General features: G+C 41.8%; 1 protein-coding gene across 1 annotated transcript in view; it reads left to right on the forward strand.

Moving 5' to 3' along the window:
* HIF1A (hypoxia inducible factor 1 subunit alpha) overlaps positions 1 to 25978 on the forward strand; it is a 133282-nt gene that overhangs the window by 88843 nt on the left and 18461 nt on the right. Inside the window, exons 9-12 of the mRNA XM_033951175.1 lie at positions 4029 to 4252; positions 6679 to 6953; positions 16055 to 16177; positions 22277 to 22668. Of these exons, the coding sequence (XP_033807066.1) occupies positions 4029 to 4252; positions 6679 to 6953; positions 16055 to 16177; positions 22277 to 22668 (1014 nt within the window). The remainder of the gene's footprint in view (positions 1 to 4028; positions 4253 to 6678; positions 6954 to 16054; positions 16178 to 22276; positions 22669 to 25978) is intronic.

The following is a 25978-nucleotide window of genomic DNA, read 5'->3' on the forward strand; positions in this document are numbered from 1 at the left end:
TTATGGGATGCTTTTAAAGCAACAATGAGAGGAAATATTATTTCTTATTCAGCTTTTATTAAAAAACAACTTAAAAAACAATATGAAGATATGGAAAAACAAATTAAATTATTAGAAAATAAATTAATTAAAAAATGGGAAAACAATACATTACAAGAGTTGTTAAAAGTAAAAGTTAAATATAATGAGATTTCTTCTCAATATGTGAGAAAAGACATTTTCAATAAACAAGTACAATATTATGGCAATTCAAATAAAGCGGGAAAATTATTAGCAAATTTTCTTAAAGCAAAGAAAAGAAAATCTAAGATTATTGCAATAAAAGATATACAAGGTAACACACATACCAGCACAAAAGATATTATAACACAATTTCTTGATTTTTATAAAGAATTATACACTTCTAATTCTTATAAAAATAAAGAACAAGAAGGATTAACATTCTTAAATTCCTTTCTTGGACCTAATATTCCGGATCATATAAAAGGAAGTTTAGAAGATCCTATATCTTTAAAAGAAATAGAAACAGCATTGAAGTTTCTTAGAGTTGGATCCGCTCCAGGTGGAGATGGGTATACTGTTGAATTTTATAAATCATTTCAAAATATCATTTTACCACATCTGTTAAATTTATATCAATATCAAATAAAGAATGAAAATATTTCAGGTACTATGGCAGAATCGATAATTATAGTCTTACCAAAACCAAACAAAGATCCTACTCTGGTTTCAAATTACAGGCCTATTTCGTTATTAAATGTGGATAATAAATTAATGGCTAAAGTATTAGCACTTAGATTGGCAAAAGCTCTTCCTTTCATTATAGATGTACATCAAACAGGATTTATTGCTAAAAGACATTCATCAAATAATACTAGACTAGCATTCCACTCATTAAATTTAGCAAAAAATATAAATGATCCAGCTTTTCTAATATCTTTAGATGCAGAAAAAGCTTTTGATAGAGTGGAATGGAATTTTATGTATCAAGCTTTACAATGGTTTGGTATAGGCTCCGGTTTTATTAAAATGATCCAGACATTGTATAGCTCTCCTGGTGCAAGATTATATATTAATAATAATTTATCAACTAGATTTAATTTGCATAGGGGAGTTAGACAAGGATGCCCTTTGTCTCCATTACTTTTTGATATTGTCTTAGAACCTTTATTAATTGCAATAAATAAGACTAAGGAGATAAAGGGAATCACGTTTTCCAACTGGGAATTTAAACTTTCTGCATATGCAGATGATATTTTATTATATTTAAGAGAACCGGATACTACTATTCCATGTATACTTAATTTATTAGAGAAATTCGGCACTTTTTCTGGATATAAAATTAATTGGAGCAAATCTGAAGTCCTCCCAATTAATGTTCATTGTACGAAAGGACTATTTGACCCATATTCATTTATTTGGAAAGAAGATGGAATAAAATACTTAGGAATTATGATCAAAAATACAATAGAAGACACAGTCAAAGAGAATGAAAAACTTTTATTGAAAAAAATAACAGAAATGTGTGAGCAATGGAATCCATTACATCTTTCTTGGTGGGGAAGAATTCAAACAATTAAAATGATGGTATTGCCTGTGGTTTGTTATCAAATGAGTATGATACCAATATTTTTTCAGGGGTCATTTTATAAAAAACTTAACAATATTCTTACAAAATTTGTTTGGTTTGGGAAAAGACCAAGAATCGCTTTAGTATCATTACAAAGACCAATTGTGGAAGGGGGGGTAAATTTTCCAAATTTTTATAGGTATCATCAAGCCTATATTTTAAGACAGGGTATGTATTGGATCCTCCCAGATCTCATGGAAAATGTACCAGATTGGCTGTATTTAGAATGGCAGCTCCTGTTCCCTTTATATCCAGAACATCTAATTACCATAACAATGCCTAGGAGATATAAAGATAACAGAATCTTTTTAGATACTTGGAAAACATTGAGATATATAAGTAACCTATCACCAGAACCAATAGCTAAATCTCTAAATCAATCAATATGGGTAAACTCCAGGATCAGAATTGGCGGATTTAAAATCGTCTGGAAACAATGGATAAATGCAGGAATAAGAACATTGAATGATGTCATATCAGAAGGTTCCTTGCTTAGTTTTTCACAATTGCAAAATAAATTTGGACTAAATAAAACACAATATTTTAAATGGATGCAATTGAAGCAAGCCATTCAGGTAGGGTTCCCTGAATGGAAAGATCTTAATACCCAATATAGTTTGCAAGTTTTATGTTTCCAGGCGGATTTCTTGGGACACCAAGCCGCAAAATGGTATAAATTAATATATGGATTTCTAAATAAAAAAAAGAAAACTGGACTTAGGGATATTTGGAGCATTGAGATTGGACAGACAATTTCTGCATCTCAATGGCCAAGATTCTGGTCCTGGAGATTAAGATTAACAAAGTCAGCATCTATGAGTCAAACATGGATATTTTTATTACATAGAGTGTTATGGACCCCGACGCGCTTGCAAAAAATAGATAATACTAGATCTAATAGATGCTGGCATTGTAAAATAGAAGTAGGGACATTAGATCATTTAATTTTTTTTTGTCCTTGCATAAAAGCCTATTGGAATTTAATTTGGCCCCAAATTAACATATTACTAGAAAATCATATTGGTCTCTCATATGATACCATATTATTTGGTACTGCAATGAGAACACAAAGTCCAATATCAGCAAACAATAACAAATTGCTTTTAATATTGACAGGAGTTGCCATGCAGCAAATCACACAAAATTGGAAGGATTATACCAAGCTAAATTATACATTCTGGTGGAACTCGGTGTGTCACATATACAAAATGGAGAAAATATTGGCATTACAACAAGGAAATATAAAAAATTTTAAGAAAATATGGGATCCATTGACAAAATATTCTAAAGATCAGATATCTTAACACATTGATAATAATAATATAGGGTTAGGGAGGGAAATATAGAAATTAATATGAGGAAAAATGAAAAAACAAATAACAGGGGAAAGGGATTCAATATATATGATATGATATTGTACATACAACTATAATTATTATAAACTAAATATTATGCTATTTATTTATTGTAAGAATGAAAATTTTATAAATAAAAATTAAAAAAAAAAAAAAAAAGGAAAATTTGTGGTATTTCAAGTGATAAGTTAATTTGTTATTACTTTCTGTACACTTGATGTAAATATAAAATGAATAAAGATTATAAAAAAAAATAATAAAGTACGCAGACAGAAGCAGCACTGCAGCTAGTTGTGCACTTATAAAGCAGGAGGAGCAAAGGATCGTCTATTACATCCCGTGAGAAAAATATGCAGTAATAGTAATAATAATGCCAATTCTGAAGAAGGAAGGCCGCAGCTGCCTAGAATTGAGAAAGAGTGCGCGCACACAGTCTGCGCCCCAGGAATTTCCTTCACCAGGCTTACCCATGCTTCTCTTCCGACCGAACTTTTCTTTGTACTTTACTAGCGAGAAGACGGTGATTTCTCCATTGCCTCCCTGCTCTTGGGTCTTCAGGAAGAAAGAAGCTGTATTTTTGTTGTTCGCGATTTCAATATTAACGGTGACTGTTACAAAAAAAATGCGAATAACATATAAAAAGTTATTTGTGGTTTTTCCATATTCGTGGGTCTGTTCCGCCCCTAACCACCGTGAATACGGAGGGAGGAGTGTATGTTTTTACTAGAAACAAGTATTTCATAATAAATTTGAAACTGACATCTGAATATGTTAGGTTAATGTATTTTCTATAAAAATTAAATTATAATTCAAGTTAAAAATTTTTGTGCTATGCCAAATTGTGTGTGTATTTTAGTTGGTGGTTGTGTTAATTGCTGGTCTTCAGTAAAATATGCAATAAATCATGATTCTTATGAATAATGGGAATATACTATTTGGTGTGTTTGGTTGGTTTTTTTTAACTGTATAATATATTGTGAATATAACATGGAAATTTTCCAGACACATTGCAGTTGGAGAAATCTATTTTTCTCTCATGGCAGTGAGATTGTCCAGAAGGATTTGGTTTTCTCTCTTGGCCAGACTGAATGTATGTTGAAACCAGTCGAATCTACTGATGAGAAAACACCAACACTCATGAGCAAATCAGAAGCAGAAGAGGATTCTAGCACTTTATTTGACAAACTCAAAGAAGAACCAGATGGTTTAACTTTGCTAGCTCCTGCTCCAGGAGATGCTTTTATAATGTTGGATTTTAATACAAATGGTATGTATATATTTTATTTAGCTTTATCAAGATGGTTTGATTTAGCTCGTGAAAAATAATCTATGTTCTTGAATTTCAGCTCTGTGCATCATACTGTTGTTTTTAAGGAGTTTATTTAAATGTAAAAACCTTCCCCGATCGTATGCCCCGATTTCCTCGCCCCCAATAGTGAATAGCTTCACCTTCCCTTTCCATGACAAAGGTACTTGTACTACTGTCTTTCCAGACACCAAACTCTCTCCTGTAAACCACAGATTGCCTCTGTTGTCCATTCTTTTGCTTTACATCGAGTCCACTCAGTCAAACTATTCCTGCCCTCTTCCCTTCACTTTGTCATCTCTTAAATTTGTTACTGCAGTACCCTCTATAATGGCCTCTTCACACCTATTTTTTAAACAACTTCAACTCATACAGTCCCTGCTGTCAAGCTTCTTTATAACTAGTATTCTAGTGCAATAGTTGAGACATTCTAGACAAGAGGGTTGCCTCCCAATGGCCGCGTGCCATCTGCAGAAGGAATCCAGATTTTTTTCTGTGACTCTCCTCTACTTCACTAGGAATTCTAGTACCACCTGCAGTTTTTCCCTTCACGCGTTCCTGAAAAAGTGTTTGTTTTGCTCTTCCTTTTTTCTTATTTGGTGTTTTCATCCCTTTATCTGGATTTCTTTGTGCTTGGAGCATTTCTTCAACTCTACCTACGTAGAGAGGAAACAGACTCTGGTCTGGTCTGGTCCCCTTATCTTTTAGGAACTTGTCTAAACCTTCCTTGAAACACATTGCAGGGTTTCAAGGAAGGTTTAGACAAGTTCCTAAAAGATAAGGGGATTGAGGGTTACAGATAAAAAGAAGAGATAGGTTACAGAAATGGACAGGAACCACATTACAGGTCATGGACCTGATGGGCCGCCGGGCGCGATGGACCAATGGTCTGACCCAGTGGTGGCAACTTCTTATGTTCTTATGCAGCTGACAGGCTGATCCCTAGTGGTACCTGTTGATCAGGCTGTATTCGTTTCTTTGGAGCTCAGGGCCGTCCCACTTTTCTCTCACCTTCTGTTTATCAGGGACTCAAGCACAAGCTGGTAGACATCCTTTGGAGGCTCAGCAGTGTCTCGTAGGTTGCTGACTATGCTTTCGCCTCCACCCTCTCCGTGGGGGTAGAGGTACGGTTAGGCTCTGTGTCTGACTGGCAGCTTGAAGATCAGTGCCAAGGAGGCATTCCCAGCATGAGGCAGTGATTTCTTCTCATCCAGCTACTGTAAGAGAGCTAAGGCAGGCTGCAGCACATTTCTATCACAGGTTATAGATTTACCAGGCGCAGTTGGAACCAAAATTGGAAGGGCAATAAACAAATATAATAGCTTTGGAAGAACCACCACCATCTTAATGGCTGAAATGCGCCCAGTCCAGCTAAAGGTTAAACCTTCCGATCTATCACTCTTAAAATATTTTGGCCTACAGACCTGGATTGTTGGCTATGTATAATTGTGCTGGATTCGCTGTGAGATTGACTCCCAGGTATCTTATATATTTCGAAACCCATTTAAAGGGAAGCTGTGACTGTAATGATGTTGCCATCAACTGCACCAGGTTTATGTTGAGTATTTCCAATTTTGACATGTTAACTTTGAAACTTGCCAATTTTCCATAATCCCGCAGGACCTTAGATATTAGCAAGCAAAGAGATCTTTGGTTTCTGAATCAAAGTAGTACATCTGCAAATATTAGAAGCTTATGTTGTGCATCACCTTATCCCTCTAATTTCTACATGAGTGGATATGACAAAGTAGTGGCTCAATGGATAGTGCAAACAATAAGGGAGGGTTCCCCTTTCCAATTCTATCATGTCTGTAGGCACCATTCACCTTCAGGGTGGCTAGAGGAGACATATAAAGTGAGCACACCCATTGAATGTATTGGCCTTCTATACATATTCTCTTCAGGGTTTAAAATAAAAAGGACCAGCTCACCCTTTCGAATGCCTTTTCGGTATCAAGAGATAACATCATTATAGAGGAGCCAGTCTCTCCAACATTATCAACAGTTTCTCTATTGTATAAACCCTGCTTGGTCATTATAGACTAGTTTAGACATTAACCTTTTTACCAAGATTTTTATAAGAATTTTGTAATCTGTGTCTATCAAGGAGATTGGTCTGTAAGAGCCTCATTCATCCAGAGGTTTCCCTGGCTTAGACACCAATGTTACTGCTGCCAGTCTCCATGAGTATGGCAATTGGTCACTGTCATCTAAAGTGTTTAAAAACTCAGGTCAGGAGAGATGCCAACAAAGCCCCAAAGCATGTTAACTGATATTTTTATTGTAAACCATCATTCTATGCCATTAGTGTTATATCAAGCATGCGCTGACAGTATATGAATCAGTTAGATATATGTATTCTACCTAACTTTTTGTTTTATACTCAGAATCTGATATGCAGCAGTTTGATGATGATGATTCTTCATACAGTGATGTACTCTATTCATCCGTTGCGAAGGATCAGAGCATGGCAATGTCTCCTCTACCTGCCGCTGAAACTTCAAAACCACTGCGAAGTAATGCAGACCCTGCACTAAACAGGGAGGTTGTTATCAAACTAGAGCCAAATCCAGAGGCACTAGATCTTACCTTTACCATTCCTCAACTGCAAAAGCAACAAGGCAGTTCTTCTGATTCAAGCAGTAGTCGGAGCTCATCAGAGGTCAGTTAGGAATCACTCTGAAAGAAACATCTGTAGGTTTTATTCAGTTCTATGATGCCTGTATACTGCTTACAGCTTTATTGCCTCCTCAGACCAAAAGTGGTTTACATACTGTAGTTGTACTGATGTATTTTTGATTTTCATAGCATACCTTACCTTTTTTAAATCAGGCTTTGATGTGAACATTCACTATAAATAAAATGTGGTGGTCATTCCATTCATAACTTTTCTATAATGTTCATACTATAGTAATACTCTTCCTCCTTCCCCCATGTTTTATTGTCACTCCCCCTTCCCTAGTAAATATGTTGGGATGACTGAGGAATCTTCACTGACCTAAAATGTGCTGCTTCCTACGTGCACACTTAGGTTTGTTTTGGGCCAGTAAAGGTTACTGTGGTAGCAGCAGCCACCTTTTCCCTTCAAGCCTGAGCATGTGCATACTCTGACCTAATCGCATCTTTTTATGCTTTGTTGAGAGTTTCTACTTTAGTATCTTAAGACTAGCATAGCAGCCTTTTAATTTTGTAACCTATAGCACTGTTTCTCAACTTCTTCAAGCCAAGTACCCCCTAAGTCTAATAAATATCAACTGAGTACCCTTGTCCAGGCTCTGCCCCTACCCCCATAATAGTATTAATTGTAATGCAATTTCTTCCATCCATTTTTCATATAAACATAATATATACATAACCACAAAATTTAAAAAAAAACAAACCAAAAACCCAAAGCACACTATGCAGAGAAAATGCTAATTATCATTTATATTAAGTTTTTTTTTTCAAAGAGGTCAAGGCAGATGACTTTATGCAATGTCACCTCAGGAGCAACTATAGAAAAATAGAGAAATATAGTGCAAAATATAGACTGCAGATATAAATTCCCAAAACTGACACATTTCAAACACTAAATTGAAAATAAAATCATTACCTTTGTTGTCCAATGATTTAATGAGTCTCTGGTTGCACTTTCTTCTGACTGTGCATCCAATATTTTTCTTTCTGCCTCCTGCATGCTTCCTCTCCTCCAGACCTCATTCCCATCATCCAACCAATATCTCTCTCTGTACCTCCATGAGTCCAACTTTTCTTCCTCTCTCCTCTACCCCCATTGGCAACATGTCTCCCTTTCTCCCTCACTGTCCTTTTCTTATTCCCTCCCTCCAACATATCTCCCTCTCTCACCCCCTAGATCCATGTGCAGCATTTTTCACAACTGCCCACCGGCCCCATGCCCATTTCTCCTATCACCCCTCTCCAGTACCATGCCACATCTTTCCCACCATCACTATGTCCAACATTCCTCCCCCTTGCATCCCCTTCAGTCTGTCCCTCTGTTCCCTCTCCACCACCATATCCAACATTTCTCCCTCTCATCCTTCTGTTCCCCTTGCATCTCTACTTCACTCTATGCCCAATTTTCCTCTTTCTTCCTTTCCCCATGTGCACCATCTCTTTCCCTCTACTCACACACTCAAGCCTAATAAGTCTTATGTCCCAAGTTAGTGCCCCCTTCCTCCCTCCCTTCTGTGTTGAGTTTGTGCCCCCTCCCCGCCTGCCTTCCAGCCTTTGTTCCAAAATTGTGCCCCTCCAATGTCCCAATGCGCTCCTTCCCACACCCCTCCTTTCACCTTTTGTCCCAGAAAGATCAGCTTCAGTAGAGGGGGGCAGACAGGAAGTAGCTTAAACGAACAGGTGGGTAGGGAATATCCTCAGCAGTGGCCAGGCTGTTTACCCCCCAACAAGCAGCCGACATACCCCTAAGTGTACATGTACCGTGTGTTGAGAAACACTGACCTATAGTATTTTTTTCTTATTTTTCAAAGAAACACTAACTGAAATTCTGTTACGTCCCTTCCAGATTCCATACACTAGATGTTCAATCCCAATCCGCAAGTCTGAGAGTTATGGAAATCCACAACTTTTCTGAGCACATGTTCCACCCCCTTAGCCTGAGAGCTGGGAAACATATCCAGTTACAAGTTCTGCAAGCAGTCTGTGTAGTCTTTGCTCATTTTACAATTAAAGTTCATTTCTAGGTGGCTTCAGTGCCTCGAGACCCCTTCCCAGTGGTCCCCTGTTGGAGGAAAGGATGCAGTCCCGTGGTGCCGGACTGCTTCTTTACAGAGAAGCTCTGGTGGATCTGTGGAGCCAGCCTGTTGTGTGCCACCATTTCTAGACTCTGGGTTCCTTCCCCTGGGAGTCTGCTTGCCGGTGACCTTGTCACGGGTTTCAAGTGCAGGCTGTATGCGTCTGGAGTGAAAGCCACCCGGGTTTCAAGGCGCAGGCTGCCTTTCCCGCCCCTGATCATGTGGACGTGGATCCATTGGGCCGAGGTCGTAATCGGTCTCTGGCCGGCTGGCAGTCCTAAGATTTCAAGTCTGGAATTTAGAGCCATTTCTGAGGTAGACAGTCCTTTTCCTCCATTCAAATGCTGTTTAAAACTGCTGACAGTCTGGCACTGCATGCTGTGAGTAAAACATTATTTCCTATGGGAACTTCGGTGGTAGCTTGTAAAACGATTTTAAAATCGTTTTTCAGTTTCTTAGGGTAGGATTCAGGTCCCCCACCTCACCAGACTCCAAATTGCTATTTTTTTATATATTGGGGTTTTTTTTGTCATTTTTGGCACGAATTCATGATAACGGCTATCTTAGATTTTAAAATTGATCTTTTTTTCTAACTTTTATTTCTGCCTCAAAAACCCTTGATTTTAACTCCCTAGCCCGTAATTGTTGAATGTGGACATTGATTGTGCCAGATTGGCCCCGGATCAACGATTGTGTACCGCATGCCATAGTGCGCTAGGGGAGGGGGCAGGAGTTTTGGATTTTGCCTTCTCTGAGTAATCTTGGGCTTGGGATCCAGCCTGGGTCCATGCCTTCCAAAGAAAATCTCACCCAGAGGCCGTTCTGGAGTCTGGTGCAAAATACCTGTGTTCCGAGTCTAGGGATTTTTTTAATGTGACGCATGCACCTCTACAGATTCCTGCCATGATTGCGAAGTGGGCCTTTTCACCAGATTTTATTTGGCTCCTCTGAAAGGCATTTCCGCAGACCCCACTTGTTTGACACAGCCGGTGGGTGCATCAGGACTTTTTTGGTGTGTTCTGCCTGTGGTGAAGTTTCCTGTTCAGGAGCCCTCTCGTCTGGCTGTGCCAGACCTCAATTGCAGTAGTTGCCATGCAGATTTTGATTCTTCTATCTCCTGCCACTGTATTTATTTTGGAATTGACTGATGCCTTTGCTGAGACTGATCTCAGCCACTCTGAGCGTCCAGATTTGGGGTGCTGACCCTTCACATTTTAAGCAGGCTTCTGTCTGTTTCTTTATGAAAGAGCTCCATTTGTATTCTTCTCCTTTCATTTCTCAGGCTCGTTCTCCTGTGTCCTCTTTTTCCGTTCAGTCCACAGCTCCTTGGTTTGGTTTCAGAATAATATGATACCCTGGTAAGCTCTTCCAATCTTCTAAAGCTATGTCTACGCTTTATCATCTGGATCCTGATTTTTGGCAGGTTTGAACAGCCTGAGGTAGATTCCACTGTGGCGCAGGTTATTCAGCGCTTAGCCCTCCCCAGTGAGGGGGAGTGATGGGGGAGTGAGGTTTAAGGACTTCTAGGATCACAGGGTGGATGTTATGTTAACCAATCATTCTTTTCTAGCAGCATTCTCAGGTAGCCAAGTGGCGGTGGCCACTTCCTTAATGGCACATGCCTGTCATTCCAGTCTGCACAATACGTGCTCTGTGGGGGTGCATGCCTGTTTTCCGCTGGTGATGGTTGGTGTGGATTAGGTGCCAGATGCCCTTTATGATCTCATTTGAGTTATTAGTACATTCTCTGCTGGTGCAGTGTCTGAGTGCAGGACTCTTTGGATCCGTCTTTGGATAAGGATGCAGCCTCGAGGATCGCCTTCAGCAGATGTCTAAGTTGCTCCCTGTGAACAAGTTTTGCTGGATGTCTGAAGGGCGTCGTAGTACTCTTGGTTCCTCCCACAGGAGTCGTCAGGGATACGCAGGTTTTTTCCTCCCAGAGACATTCCCAAGGCTACGCCCGCATTACAACCATTGCAATTCTAGGCATCCTCAGGTTCCTGTGCAGTGACTGCACCTCAAAAAAGAAAAAGCTCCAATGATGCAAGGGGTCAGGTATGGCTTCCTCATCTCAAAGGCTACCTTCTCAGTTTTGACAGGAGTGGACTCATCTTTCATCGGACACTGGTTAGTCCTCTTTTGCCCACCTCTGGCTTGGTTTCTGGACTTCGGCAAGTCAACTGCAACAGAGTCCAGGGTTCGTGATACGCTACAACGCATCTTAGACATTGGGATGCTGGAACCTGTTCCAGAACACGAATGGGGGCTTAGGATTAGAGACTCATTCTGGATCTACAGTCGGTCATCCACTTCTTGCTAATTCCCTTTTTCTGAATGGATAACTGAGTACACGGTGATAGCTGCTGTCTCTCTAGGGGAGTTTCTAGTGTCCTTGGATCTCACAGAGGCTTACCTCTCTTATTTCAGTCTGCCAGGAGCATCGTAGGTTTCTGCGTTTCCATGTTCTGCAACAGCATTTCCAGTTCGCAGCTCTGCCTCTTGGTCTCACGACAACTCCCACACTTGTCAAAGTGATGGTAGTTGCGGCAGCTTTCTGCCAGTAGGGATCCAAGTCCACCCTTCCTGGGATTTGGGCTCCATTTCATCAGGTGTACGAAAGTGTGGTGGAGACGGTAGTGTCTCTGCTGCAGGCATTGGCAAACTCAGGAAGACACGCTTGGTATCTTCCCAGTCTCTGGAGTTTCTGGGGCTTCTCTTCGTCTCCAGATAGGGTTGTGTATTTCTCCTCAAGGCACGTAGACAGAACCTTCGTCAGTAGATCAGAATTCTCCTGGACTGTGCAGCTCTCTCGGCCTGGTTTTATCTGCAGGTTCTGGGGTCTCGGGCAGCCTCCTTGGAGGTGATCCCCTGGGCCAGAACGCTCATGTGCCCTTGATGGGAGTCCCCTCCTATCTTGGTGGTCTCAACTGAGTTTTCTCCTTCAGAGGCCGCTTCCCTGGACAGAGCCATCTAGCAGCAACTTGAGCTGGTGGCTTCAAGGGGAGACTCTTGGCCATGGATAGATTCTTCGGATTTCCGAGTGTATGACTCTTAGAACAGATGCCAGCCTATTAGGCTGCAGGCTCACTGTGGGGCCTGCTCCATTCAGGGGAAGTGGACTCCTGGTTTGAAGCGTTGGTTGACCAATTGTCTGGAGCTTTGGGAAATTCGGCTGGTGCTACTCGGTCTCCAGCCCCTTTAGAAAGAACCAGTGGTGCAAGTTTCTTCGACGCCACAGCAATGGCGTATATATATCAAGAGGGAGCTCTCTCTTGGGCCAGAAAGATCGTTGGTGTTCCATTGGGTGGAAGCACATCTTCTGTCTTTCTTGGGAGCCCATGGGGCCCGAGTCAGCAATGTTCAGGCAGACTTTCTCGGCCGAAAGTTCTGGACTCAGGAGCATGGTCCCTCTCACAGGAGGTGTTCCATCTTGTAGTACAAGAGCTGGGGTTAGCCCCAGAGCGTCTTGTTGGCTTTGGCAGAGATCTCAAGTCTGGGCACTTTTTTGGTCGAACAGTGAGGAAGCTAGGGTCGAATGCCTTTGTTTGGCCCTGGCTGCCTCACGAGTTCCTGTATGATGTTCCCTATGTGGATTCTGTTTGGTTGGGTCATCTGCTGACTAGTGATGCATCCCGGCTTGGTGTTTCTAGTGACTCTGGATTGGCCTTGCTGTTCATGGTATGCAGATCTCATACGTCTTCAGCGGGACGAGAAGCTCTGGCTCCCTCTTCATCGATATTGGAGAATGACACGGTGGATGTTACCTGCCAAAACCATGGAGGGGGAAAGGTGCTCACCATAGGTACGGGGACAAGGCCATCCACCGCCCCGTGGAGGGGTGAATGGCCTTGTTCCCGCAGTTAAGGGAGGGAACGCGCGCGGCCCCCTCCCTCCTTCCTACCCACCTGAATCTATCTATCTCCCTCCCCCTTACCTTGGCGGCTTGTTTTAAGGTTGTGAACTTGTTGAAAGCCGCCAGAGTGTACGTGCAGTTGCGTGCGTGTGTGGGAAGAAGCTTCTCCTCTGACACAACTTCCACTCGCACGCAACTGCACAAACACTCTAGCGGCTTTTAACAAGTGTGAAACCTTAAAATGCGCTGAGAAGGTAAGGGGGAGGGAGGGAGATGCAAGGACTGCGCGAGGGGTGCTGAAGGGCAGTGAGGTGGCGAGAGGGAAGGGTGGATGCTGCGGGGACGGGGCGGTGAAGGGGATGGTGGTCCAGTGACGGAGACAGCTTTTTTCCCTGTGTCATTCTCTAATCAATATCTTCTCGGGGATTGATGGCTATGGGGAACCCACGGCATTTTATTCTTACGGCATGGCTCTTGAACGCTCAGCCTAGATGTGAATAAAAACTGGGATTTTTTGGGCCGAAAAATGGAAGGTCCTGTTTATATTCGAGCCACCGCCCCCCCTTCCAGACTTTTATTGCAGGCCACCATCAGGGTCAGCACCCTTCCCTCCTCCCTGCCCTGTCCGTCGTACCTGCTCTGCTGATCTCTGGTGGTCCTGAGATGTAGTTGGCAGGAGCGAGCTTTCCACGCTCCTGCCCCACTGCTAACCTGGTTGGGCGGTGGCTGCCATGGATTCTGGTTTCTTCAGCCACTGAGCAGGAGCTACTTTGGTGCTGCTGCTCGGCGCTGAGCGACTTCCTGACTGGCTCCTGTGAATTCTTGTGAGAATTCACAGGAAGCTGCTCAGCGCCGAGCAGCAGTGCCAAAGTGCACTCTTGCTCGGTGCCGCTCAGCGGCTGAAGAAACCATAACTCGCTGCAGCCACTGACTGACTGGGTTAGCGGGGCAGGAGCGTGGAAAGCTCATTCCTGCCCACTGGACCACCAGGAATCGCAGAGAAAGGTACAACAGACAGGGTGGGGGGGGGGATGAGCAGGAGGTAGAACCTGGGAAGGAAGAAAGGGGGCTGGGTGCAGAACCTGACGAGGGAAAGAAGGAAGGGGGCTGGGTGCAGAGCCTGACAGGGGATGAAGGGAAAGGGGCTGGGTGCAGAGCCTTGCAGGGGGGGGGGCTGGGTGCAGAGCTTGACGGGGAGGGAGGGGGCGCTGGATGCAGAGCCTGGCAAGGTATTTGAATATTAAGCTGTCCGACTTATATTCGAGTCAACCATTTCTTTTTTTTTTTTTTTTTTTCTTCCTTTTTGGGGAAACATATGGGTATCGACTTGTATTCTAGTATACACAGTATTTATCTATACTCTTTTGCACTCTATGAAATCTACTATGGTTTCTTATGCCAAAGCCTGTAAGGCTTTCCAACAGTGGTGTGCTAGTGATCAGGTGGAGCCTGAGAAGGCTCCCATTTCGGTAGTCCTGGCTTTTCTTCAGGAGGGGTTTAGACAAAGGTCTGGCCTCCTTGAAAGTTCAGGTTGTCGGCCTTTTATGTTTTCGAGTGCGCAGAGTTGCTAGTCCACTTACTGCTCATTCAGATGTGACCAGGTTTATGAGGGGGGACACTTCGTCTGTGTCCTCCCTTGCATCTTCATTGTTTTGCAAGACCTTGGAGAGGCCCCTTTCAAACTGCTGAAGGATGCCTCTCTTCTGGACCTAATGATCAAGACTTTTTATGGTCACCATCGTCTCGGCACGGCGTATTCCAGAGCTTCACGCTCTTTCATGCTGGGAACCCTTTCTCCGTATTACGGATGTGGGTGTTTTCCTCCATACTTTACCTTCCTTCTCGCTAAAGGTGGTCTCTCTTTTCCATGTCAACCAGGAGGTTAGGTTGCCTGCATTTCAACCAACAGTTTCAGAGCGAAAAGATCAGTCCTTAAGCAAATTGGATGTCTGGAGGATCTTGCTCTATTATTTGGAGAGATCTATTGAGTTCAGGCTTCTGATCACCTTTTGTTCTAATTGCTGCGCTTCACTGTGGTAGGCTGGCATCCAAGTCCTCGATCGCTCGATGGATTCGAATGGCCATTTCATGGCTTACATTGCCCACAGCAAGCAGCCACCGATCTCGCTTAAAGCACTTTCAATGAGAAGTGTGGCTGCTTTGTGAGTGGAATCTTGTGCGATTCATCCTGATGAAATTTGCAGGGTGGCTATTTGGTCCTCTCTTCATACTTTTACCCGATTTTACCAAGTGGATGTGTCGGTGTGTCATGATGCCATTTCGGAACCTCGGGTTTGAGTGCAGGCTCTTCTGTATGTGGCTTTTGTTTGTCAGCTAGCGTATGGAATCCGGATGGAATGTAACAGAATGGAATATTAGGTTTATACCGTTGATAATCTTCTTTCTGTTAATCCCCGAAGGATGCCATACAACCTGCCCTTTCTAGATTCACTCAGTTGTTTGGAGTAGCGTGCTCTTTTCTGCCTTGGTTACTCTCATTACAGGCTTGGAAGATTTTCCAGCCAGTCGCCAGATCCTGTGGGGAGTTTCTGTGAGAATGCACATTACTGAAAGCCTTTCTTGGGGTGCTCGCTGCACACAGCAGGTTAGTTCTACATTGTTCCTCAATGTCTTTCTGAGTTGCCTTTGTGCCTGTTTATCTCTTGTTAATATTTTGCAGAGCAAACCAGTTCAGATATGTTGCTTGGCTTTGGGACTTAATTGGATATGTTTCCTAGCTCTCAGACTAAGGGGGTTGAGCATGTGCTCAGGAAAGTTGTGGATTTCTGCAACTCCCAGACTGCGGGTTGAGATTGAACACCTAGTGTATGGAATCCTCCTGGAACAAACAGAAGATTATCAAAGGTATAAACCTAATCTTTCAGACTGCTTTCTTGCCTATATGAGGGCAGCTTCAGCATCTATGTGAGGGCTCCACTATCTTGTGCCCATCCCCAGATACAATGTTGGTGAAGGCTCCATCATCTATAAAACGGGAACAGGCTTACAATGTTCCTGATGATCAGCACACTCATTATTTGTAGAGCAGAGTTTTGAAGGTAGTTTAAAGATATACTTCTGTTTTTCTAAACTTGTGCCTTTGTTTGAGCACTAAAGTTGTCAGTTAATTTAAAATATGAAATCCAATTTTTCTTGCAGCCCAGTACACCCAGCAGTTACTGCTTTGATGTGGATAATGATATTTCAAATGAATTCAAGTTGGAGTTGGTAGAGAAACTTTTTGCAATAGACACAGAAGCAAAAGATCCATTCTCTGCTCAGGTATGTATTATACATATACACATTTTCTGCTTTTATTATAAAACTAGTCTTTAAGCCCGTTATATTAACGGGTGCTAGAATATATGTCTATTTTTCTTTCTGTCTCTCTCCCTACCCCTGTTTCAAGTTTATTAGAGTTTTAATATACCGACTATCAAGCAAATATCTAGCCGGTTTACATAAAATTTTAAAAAAATATTTCTAAAAAAAGAGGTACAAGTAATTATAAAATATTAAAAATTAAAATATGTGGTGACTTTAACATAACAAACTGGATAGCGAGGGCAAAAGGGGAAAGGGTGGGTAAAGTTACATTGTAGAGAGAAAAATGGAGATAGAAGGGTTGGGGTTATAACAAATAGGGTAGGGAAAAATGTATGTGATGTAGAGTAGTATGTAGAAGTATGATAATAAAGAGAAGTTTAAACGGAAGAAAATGCGTCAAGAAATAGGAATGTTTTTAAGCTGTTCTTAAATTTATCGAGATTTTGTTCTTCTCGGAGTGATTGTGGAAGAGAATTCCACAGAGTCGGGGCAGATACCGCAAAATTTATTTTTCGTGTGTAGTAAAATTCTTTTATAGACGGAATTAGTAGGAAATTTTTTTTTCTGTCTCTCTCCCTCCGGCTGTCTTTCTTTCTGTATCACTCCCTGGCCCCCTTTGGCTATCTGTCTCTCTCCCTGCCCCTGTGTCTTTCTTCCTTTCTTTCTGTCTCCCTCCCTACTTCCCTGTGCAGCAGCTGCAGCATTGCCTCTCCCTCCATTTCTCTGTGCAATAGCATTTTTTTCCCTTCCCCCCTCCCCACTTCCCTGTGCAGAAGCGGAAGCAGCATTCCCTCCCTCTCCATTTCCCTGTGTAGCAGCATTTTTCTCTCCCCCCCTACTTCCCTGTGCAAAAGCTGAAGCAGCATTCCCTCCCCCTCCATTTCCCTGTTCAGCAGCATTTTTTCCCCTCCCCCCACTTCCCTGTGCAGCAGCCACAGCATTCCCTCCCCCTCCATTTCCCTTTCAGCAGCATTTTTTCCCCTCCCCTCACTTCCCTGTGCAGCAGCACAGCATTCCCTCCCCCTCCATTTCTCTGTTCAGCAGCATTTTTTCCCCTCTCCCAACTTCCCTGTGCAGCAGCCACAGCATTCTCTCCCCCTCCATTTCCCTGTGCAGCAGCAGGATTTCTCCATCCCCCTAATCTTCCCGCGGTCTGGCCGACTCCCTTGCCGGAGTTATTTTTCAGTTTAAAGGTGCCGCCGCGGTTCCTTTAACGATCCCTGCCTGCATCGGAAGTCTTCTCTGAAGCAGGTGCGGCTCGTGATGGAGCCGTGGCGGCACCTGTAAACTGAAAAATAACTCCGGCAAGGGAGCCGGCCAACGGGCAGTTCAATTCGGAGCTTCCGTCTGCCCTGCTCCGGACGTCCGACACAGGCGGGGATCGTGAGAGGAGCCAACGCCGCGTCTTTCAACTTAAAAATACAATACAGCAAGGCGAGCAGGGAGCAGGCCAGACCAAACAACAGGACGAAAAACAACCCTAAACAGAACCCATTCCATGCAAATACCTTGAGATTCAGCATCACTGTAGCCCCTACCAGCAGCCAATATGTAATATAATAAAACGGTCACCGCACATGCGCACTCCTACCTGCGGGGCCCTACAGCACATGGAAAACGGAACACGCAGGAGAGAGGTGTGCATGCGCGGTTAGCATTTTATTATATTAGATGTTGTTAGTAGATGAAATTTGCTCATAAAAATATAGACAGATGTTGTAACATAGCTGTATCTGCTCTCTATCACCATCATTGTGTTGGTGCTTATAACACTTAACATATAAGCTACAGCATTAACAGGCAGCGCAAAAATATAGTGAAAAAAGTGTGTTTATGCAATGTAAACTGTATCCTAACAGGGAAAGCTTCAAATGGGTTAATAAAAGAAATATAATCATAACAAAAACCATCAATGATCAACATTTTTTAAACATTCATTTATGAGGAACAACCACACAATCTTGATTCTATATTTAACAGTGCAGAACCAAGAATGATTATATATGTTTTCTTAACATTTGGATTCCTTTTTTTTTTTTTTTTTTAGTTCCATGCTTTGGATAGTTAAAACAAAAGTGGGGAAAGCATGTTGTACGTGGAATTCTTATGACACCTGTCTGTATCTTTGACTTAAGAGGGGAGAGGTCTTAAGTGATATGGTACCCCAATTATCAAGTTGGTTTGGAAAGAAAAATACAATTTAAAACAAGTATAATAATACATGAAGTCATTAGATGTCAATGACTTTACAATTTCTAACTGCAGGATGCCACTGGATCAACACTATTAGGCCCTAGGTCAGAACTTGCTGAACCTTTTGAGCCACAACCCCACCATGTTTACTATCACAACAATACCAGCAACATTTGCAGCATCCATTAAGAGAGCCCTCGTGCTTGTTACACGTTTTGTTGAATGCAGCCTGTCCCCACCACCTCTACCAGAAGACTATGCCATGCATCTATCACCCTTTCTGTAAAAAAGTATTTCCTTAGATTACTCCTCTCACCTTTTAACCTCATTCTATGCCCTCTCACTCTGGCGTTTCCTTTAAATTAAGAGACTTGCCTCATGTGTATTTACACCACATAGGTTTTTAAACGTCTCTTATCTCCCCTCTCCTGCCTTTACTGCAGAGTATATATATTGAAATCTTTGTTCCCATACACCTTATGGCGAAGACCACCAATCGCTTTAGTAGCCTTCCTCTGGACCAACTCCATCATTTTTAGATCTTTTTGAAGTTGTGGTGTTCAGAATTGTACACAATAGTCTAAATGAGGTCTCACCAGAATCATATACAAGGGCATCAATACCTCATTTTTTCTACTGGCTATACTTCTTGCTATGCACTTCCAATGACTGCTCCCGATCTCTCTACTTCCATTCAGTATTTGCTCCCCTCTCTCCTACCCACTTCCATCCAGCGGCTGCTCCCCTCTCACTCCACCCGTCTTTCATCCAATGTCTTGATGCCCCCCCTTTTCTCCACACAATAAGCCTGAAGCGCCACTTAACCTCTTCCCCTTGTCGGACCATCTCCCTCTCTCTCTTCTTAGCGCTTTTCAAAACCAAAGTTTTTGCTCTGAGGGCTTGATGTAAATTCCTTTAAGTTTATTTTTTTACCATTCTCCTTGTGTTATCATAGTCTCATTTTTTTTAAAGTTAAATGCTGTTGTATTGGAATTCCTGTTTGAACTTATTCCAGGGATTATATTAAATCTGATCATGTTATGATCACCATTACCTCTCACACCAATTCATTCGCTCCACTTAGAACTAGGTCTAAAAGTGTTTTGGCTCTTTTTGGTTCCTGAACCAGTTGCTCCATAAAAGTCCTTGATTTCATGAAGGAATTTAATCTCCTTTTTCATGCCCTGATGTTACATTTACCTAGTCAATATCAGGGTAGTTGAAATTGCCCATTATTATTGTTACCTAGTTTGTAAGCCTTCCTAAGTTCTGATGACATTTCCGCATCTGTCAGTTCATCACTATCCTTTTTCCCTTTACACATGGAATTTCTACCCATAGGGTTTCTAAGGTGTGTTTCTGCTCCTGTAGAATTTTCAGCCCATTCTATTCAAGGCCCTCCTTAACATATAACACTATACCTCTACCAATTCAATACACCCTATCACTTCGATATAGTTTGTATCCCAGTATGACAATGTCCCATTGGGTATCTTCCTTCTACCAGGTCTCGGAGATGCCTATTATATCTCTCTTTTCATTTAGTCCGATATATTCTAACTCTTTCGCCTTGTTTGGCTTCTGACATTTGCATACAGGTATTTCAAATAATGTTTATCATATCTATTTACAATTTGCTCAGCGGTTGGCATGAATTATTTGCAGCCTTTAAAATCAGCCTGCTCTGTATTTTAAGGAAACCTGGCCTACTGTGGTCTGTATTGCAATCTTGCTATCGGGATGCTCTGTCTTCCCCTTTATGATATCTTTTAAAGACATCTTGTTCCGAACCATGCTTTTTTGAGCAACTGTTGGCCTTTCCCCAGTTTCTAGTTTTAAAGCTGCTCTATCTCCTTTTTTAAATGTTGATGCCAGCAGCCTAGTTCCTCCCTGGTTATGATGAAGCCTATCTTTGCGGAATAGGCTCCCCTTTTCCTGTCACTCAGTTCCTAACAAATCTAAAACACTCCTCCCTGCATCATCATCTCGTCTAGTGGCGTGAGGGTAGGAGGCACCTGGCGTGGTGACACCCCCCCCCATGCTCTTCTTTCTACCCCCCCTGCTCCTTTCGTGTTCCCTGCTCCCCAAGCCACACATGCCCTCCCTTCACACTCCCCCGGTACCTCTTTACATCTTCACCAGCACAAGCAGCTTCTCCAACCTGCTGCTCGCCCCATTGTTGGCCCCGTGACCCGGAAGTGATTTCAGAGGGGAGCCTGAGAAGTTTCTCGTGCAGACAAGATTTAAAGAGGTACAGGGGTGGGGGAAGGGAGGGTACAACTGTGGCGAGGGGGGGGGGGGCGAGAGGTCTCAGCACCCTCCACCAAGTTGGCACCCAGGGTGGTCTGCTTCCTCTCCTCCCCTTACTACACCACTGATCTCATCCACACATTGAGGCTCCAGAGCTCTGCCTATCTCTTGGGTCCTGCACATAGAACAGGGAGCATTTCTGAAGATGCCTATCCTGGAGGCTCTGAATTTTAACTTCCTGTCTAAGAGCCTAAATTTGGCTTCCAGAACCTCCCTACCACATTTCCCTACATCATTGGTACCAACATGTACCAAGACAGCAGACTCCTCCCCAGCACTGTCTAAAATCTTATCTAGGTGATGTGTGTGGTCCACCACCATCACACCAGGCAGGCAAGTGACCAAGCAATCCTCACGTCTACCAGCTACCCAGTTATCTACATGCCTAATGATTTAAATCTCCCACTATAACAGCTGTCCAAACCCATCTCTCCAGGGCAGAAGCCCCTGGACACGCATCCTTTGAGAGGACAGGATTCACTTCACCAGGGTGATGCTCTCCTACAAGACCTCCCTCCTCCGAGGCAGCACAGAGGTGGGAGTTCTCTACAATGTCCCTGTAGGTCTCCTTTTTGTAGCTGTTTGTCTCCCTCAGTTCCTCTAAGTCTGCTACTCTAGCTTTAATAGATTGGACCCGTTCCCTGAGTGCTAGGAGCTCTTTGCACCGAGCATACAGATAAGACCACTCACCAACTGGGAGATAATCAAACATGTAATACTCGGTGCAGAAGACTGGATAGCCCCCCCATCTTGCTGCTGGACTGCTGCCTGCATTTTAATATTGGTGATTTCTTTAAGTTGCTAAGGGAGTTAGAATATGTACACTAAGGTCCTCTAATATTGTTAGTTATATGTTAAGCTATGGTAATGTTTAATTTTTATTATTATTTTGTAATGTTGTAATTGGTAGGTTACCCTCCAAAGATTTCTTAGACTGCTTCTTAAGATCTAATTAGCTAATTACTTTTTGAACTTTCTAATTGGTTCAAGAGTCTCTAAATCAGAGATCAATGTACTGATGCACCTTCTTGTTCAGTTTGTCTGTATTGACTAGATTGTAAGCTCTTTTGAGCAGGGACTGTCTCTTCTGTGTTTTGATGTATAATGCTGCGTATGTCTAGTAGCACTATAGAAATGATTAGTAGTAGTAGATCAGGCCAGGGCTTGTTGGAAGGGAATTAAAGTCTAAACTAAAGCTGCCTGTGCCTATTAGCTGTGCTTTATACTGATGCTATAGCAATTTTAAAATATCCCCTTGAAATGCTAGCCTATGGACACTAACAGAGACTTCCTATTCTAAGGGAAAAAAAATGATCCCTAAAACTCCTTTGCTAAGTGAGCAAGTAATTTAAATAAAATAAGTTCCTCGGCTTATCTATTTAGCTTTAGGATTCCCTTTTCCCAAGTTTGTAAGCAGTGTCCCAGCAAGTCTTACCAGTGAAGATAATATAGTAAATGGTTGAAAACGCATGCCATTTAAGCACATTATAGTTATGCTGAACTGTTAAGTGGCCTTTAACCTTACCAGCTTGCCATTTATTTATTTTATAGGAAACTGATTTAGACCTGGAGATGTTGGCACCTTATATCCCAATGGATGATGACTTCCAGTTGCGCTCATTTGACCAGCTTTCTTCTTTGGAGAGTGAATCTACGAACCCTCAAAACATGGATGCTATTAATATTTTTGAATCGTCCCGACTAGCAAGTACCACCACTGACAAATTTAAAGCAGTCACAACAGAAAATATGGGTGATATTAAGCCACTGATGACTTCATTAGATTTCCAAGTACAGAATGAAGGAAAAAGTGCTCCTGCATCACCATATAGTGGTAGACAAAGTCGGACAGCATCTCCAGTTAGAGCAGGAAAAGAGAGATTAGAAGAAACGGAATGCTCTCGTCCTGGCACACCGAACTTACCAATCTCTCTCAGTAAAAGGTATATATTTAATATTATGTTGCAATCCATCTCTGACACCTGCCTTTTTATGGGCTTCTCTATATCTGCAGGCTTTAACCTGCAGATTGCTTCTGTTGACCTGTTTTTACGCTATAAAATAAAAATGTATTGTTGAGGCCTTTTGTTGGATTTCACTCGTTAAGGATACAGTTCAGAATGGATCTTCTCATCTCCAGGATTCACCGTGGGTTTAAGAAGAGATGTTCTTATCGTAAATCTAGTTTTTTGTTTGTTTGTTTGTGTTTTGGGTTTTTTTGGGGGGGAGGTTTGGTTTTTGTTTTTCAGCTCTCAGTTTTGCTTCCAAATATCTCCAAACAGATCATGATCTCATTCTCCTTCACTGAAAATTCTGGACTATTTTCCCGTTTCATTATTATTTGATGAACTTCACTTGTGTGGACTCAGTTCTTTCTCCAGCTTTTCCCTCTTACCTTTGTTTGAATTTTTGTCCAGTGTAGAGATTTTTTTTGTTGCATTGATAGATTATATGACACTTTGCAAGGCAACAGGTACATAAGCACCAGGATATAATGGACTGACATGTCATATTGATCCTTTCCCCAAAGAACTTACAATTTAAGGCCCCCTTTTATCAAGCTGCGTAAGGGTTTTTATCGCATACCGCTGTAGTAAAAACTCCAACGCTCATATAATTCCTATGAGCATCAGAGCTTTTACCACAGTGGTCTGCAATAATAAACCCTTACGCAGCTTTACAGAAGGGAACCTAAGTCAGGAGAAAGGGAAATGAAATGAATACATGGTTGTTGCAGGAATGGTAAGGCAATAGACAAAGGAAACATAAAAGCCCTACTGGGACAGACCAAAGATTTGTCAAGCCCAGCAACAGTGGCCTACCTAGGCCACAAGTACCTGACAAGATTCCTAAAGAGTAAAATGGATTTTCCGAAGTCCATCTTAATAATGGCTTATGACCTTCATTTTGGAAATTATCCAAGCCTTTTTAAAACCCTGCTAAGCTAACTGCTTTCACCACTTACTTTAGATCAGTGGTCTAAAACTCGCGGCCCGGGGGCCACATGCGGCCCGCCAGGAACTATTTTGAGGCCCTCGGTATGTTTATCATAATCACAAAAGTAAAATAAAAGTTTCTTGATCATATGTCTCTTTAGCTATAAATGACAATATTATTATTAAGACTTGCCCTAAAGGAAAGATTTATAAACTATAAAGAGTTTTATCTCATGCAAAATTGTCATTTCTTTAATAAGACATTAACTATTGTTTTTTGCGGCCTTCAAGTACCTACAAATCCAAAATGTGGCCCTGCAAAGGGTTTGAGTTTGAGACCTCTGCTTTAGATAGTCTGTCTTTGAGTTTTAGCACAGGAATAAGCTTTAGTAAATTAATCTTGCATTGATGAACAAAATTAATCACACAGTTCAAAACTGACAAAAAAAATGAACTGTGTGAAATTTGGTAAAGTGCTCTTCAATTATAGAGAATGGGAGTAGTCCAATCCTGCTATTTTAACCTCCCTTGACAGCTTTGTGGTAATATTTTGAATTGGTTTGAGGTGTTTAGAATTTGCCTGGCACTGAAATGAGGAATTGCAGTAGGCCAAGCTAATGGAATGAGAAACTTTAAATCAGTGGACCAAAGGTAAATATGCAGGAAGATATACCACCTTACTAATCTGATAACTTCTTCTCAGTTGCCAGTTTTCCGGGAGTGCTGCTTGACAATCAAGCACTGTTTGAACTTATAATTTGTGTATTTGATAGCTGATTCCTCAATTTTAAAACTAATTTGTGCTTAAAATAACTAATTGGATATTGACAAGTATTTTTTTTTTTTTTTTAGCTTTTCAACAGCTTGCTCTTAAGCAGAAATGTAACCAGTTAAATGAGAGAGGACCTGAGATTGGATTAGAATTTGGGTTATAAAAGTAGAAAGCACAAATGGGTATATTGATAGGTTGTTGCTTTTTCCTCGAGTGAGAACATAGGAACATAGGAAGATTTTGGTTCTGGGGAAATTAGTTTTGTGTGGTGATGGAGGGAAGATCATTTAGATATTGTTAATTTGGTTTATATGGCTTGAAAACAAATATTTTGTCTTCATTCAAAACAGATTGAATTTTTTATATGCACCTTTTGAGTATTGAAAGCAATAATAGTTGATGTGTCCAGTCCACCCATATACATGATGTGTACACACTTGGCTACACTTGGCAACATACCCTTTAGTAAAATGGCTGTATGTGTTACACAGCAGATGAGAGGAACTAGAAGAAGGATGAAGCCCTGTACTGTTGACACCATCAGTTTTAACCAATAGGTTTGGAAACACATTGAATATTTGTTTTCAGTTTTTTGAAAAATTTTAATTTTGTTTTTAAATCAATTTTCACTTCTGATCATGTTCATATTTCATAGTTTATGGTTAGGGTTTTTTTTTTTGTAGAACATTTGACTTAACTCTTTTTTTTAGATTATGTTGATCATTTATTAGATTTTTATTCTTTTTGTCTTCATATGGAGTTCTGCAGGTACATTTATAACTCATTAGGCAGATATGACTCCACTAAATACAATTCTAGAGTGATGCACTCCATTCCTGAACTTGTGGATAGTCAATTACTTCTCGTGAGATTTCTCGTAGGGAGCATCATTAGCATTCTTTGCTCTGGCCTCCCATCCTTCAGGGCTGTCCTCCTTCAGGGCGGTGGCGAAAAGGGGGGAATAGGATGCTATGGAATGATTAAGAAAGGGAATCACGAATAGATTGGAGAAGGTTATCATTGCCGCTGTATCGGGCCATAGTACGCCCTCACCTGGAATACTGCATCCAGCACTGATCACCGTACATGAAGAAGGACATGGCACTACTCGAAAGGGTCCAGAGAAAGAACTACTAAAATGATAAAGAGGCTGGAAGAGGTGCCGTACAGCGAGATATTAGAGAAACTGGGCCTCTTTTCCCTTGAAAAGAGGAGACTGAGAGGGGACATGATCGAAACATTCAAGATACTGAAGGGAATAGACTTAGTAGATAAAGACAGGTTGTTCACCCTCTCCAAGGTAGGGAGAAACAAGAGGGCACACTCTAAAGTTAAAAGGGGATAGATTCCCATACAAAATGTAAGGAAGTTCTTCACCCAGAGAGTGGTTGGAAACTGGAACGCTCTTTCCGGAGGCTGTTATAGGGAAAACACCCTCCAGGGATTCAAGACAAAGTTAGACAAGTTCCTGCCTGAACCGGAACGTACGCAAGTAGGGCTGGTCTCGGGGAACTGGTCTTTGACCTATGGGCCCGCTGCAGGAGT

Source organism: Geotrypetes seraphini, chromosome 7 (assembly GCF_902459505.1).
Source record: "Geotrypetes seraphini chromosome 7, aGeoSer1.1, whole genome shotgun sequence".
Taxonomy (NCBI): domain Eukaryota; kingdom Metazoa; phylum Chordata; class Amphibia; order Gymnophiona; family Dermophiidae; genus Geotrypetes; species Geotrypetes seraphini.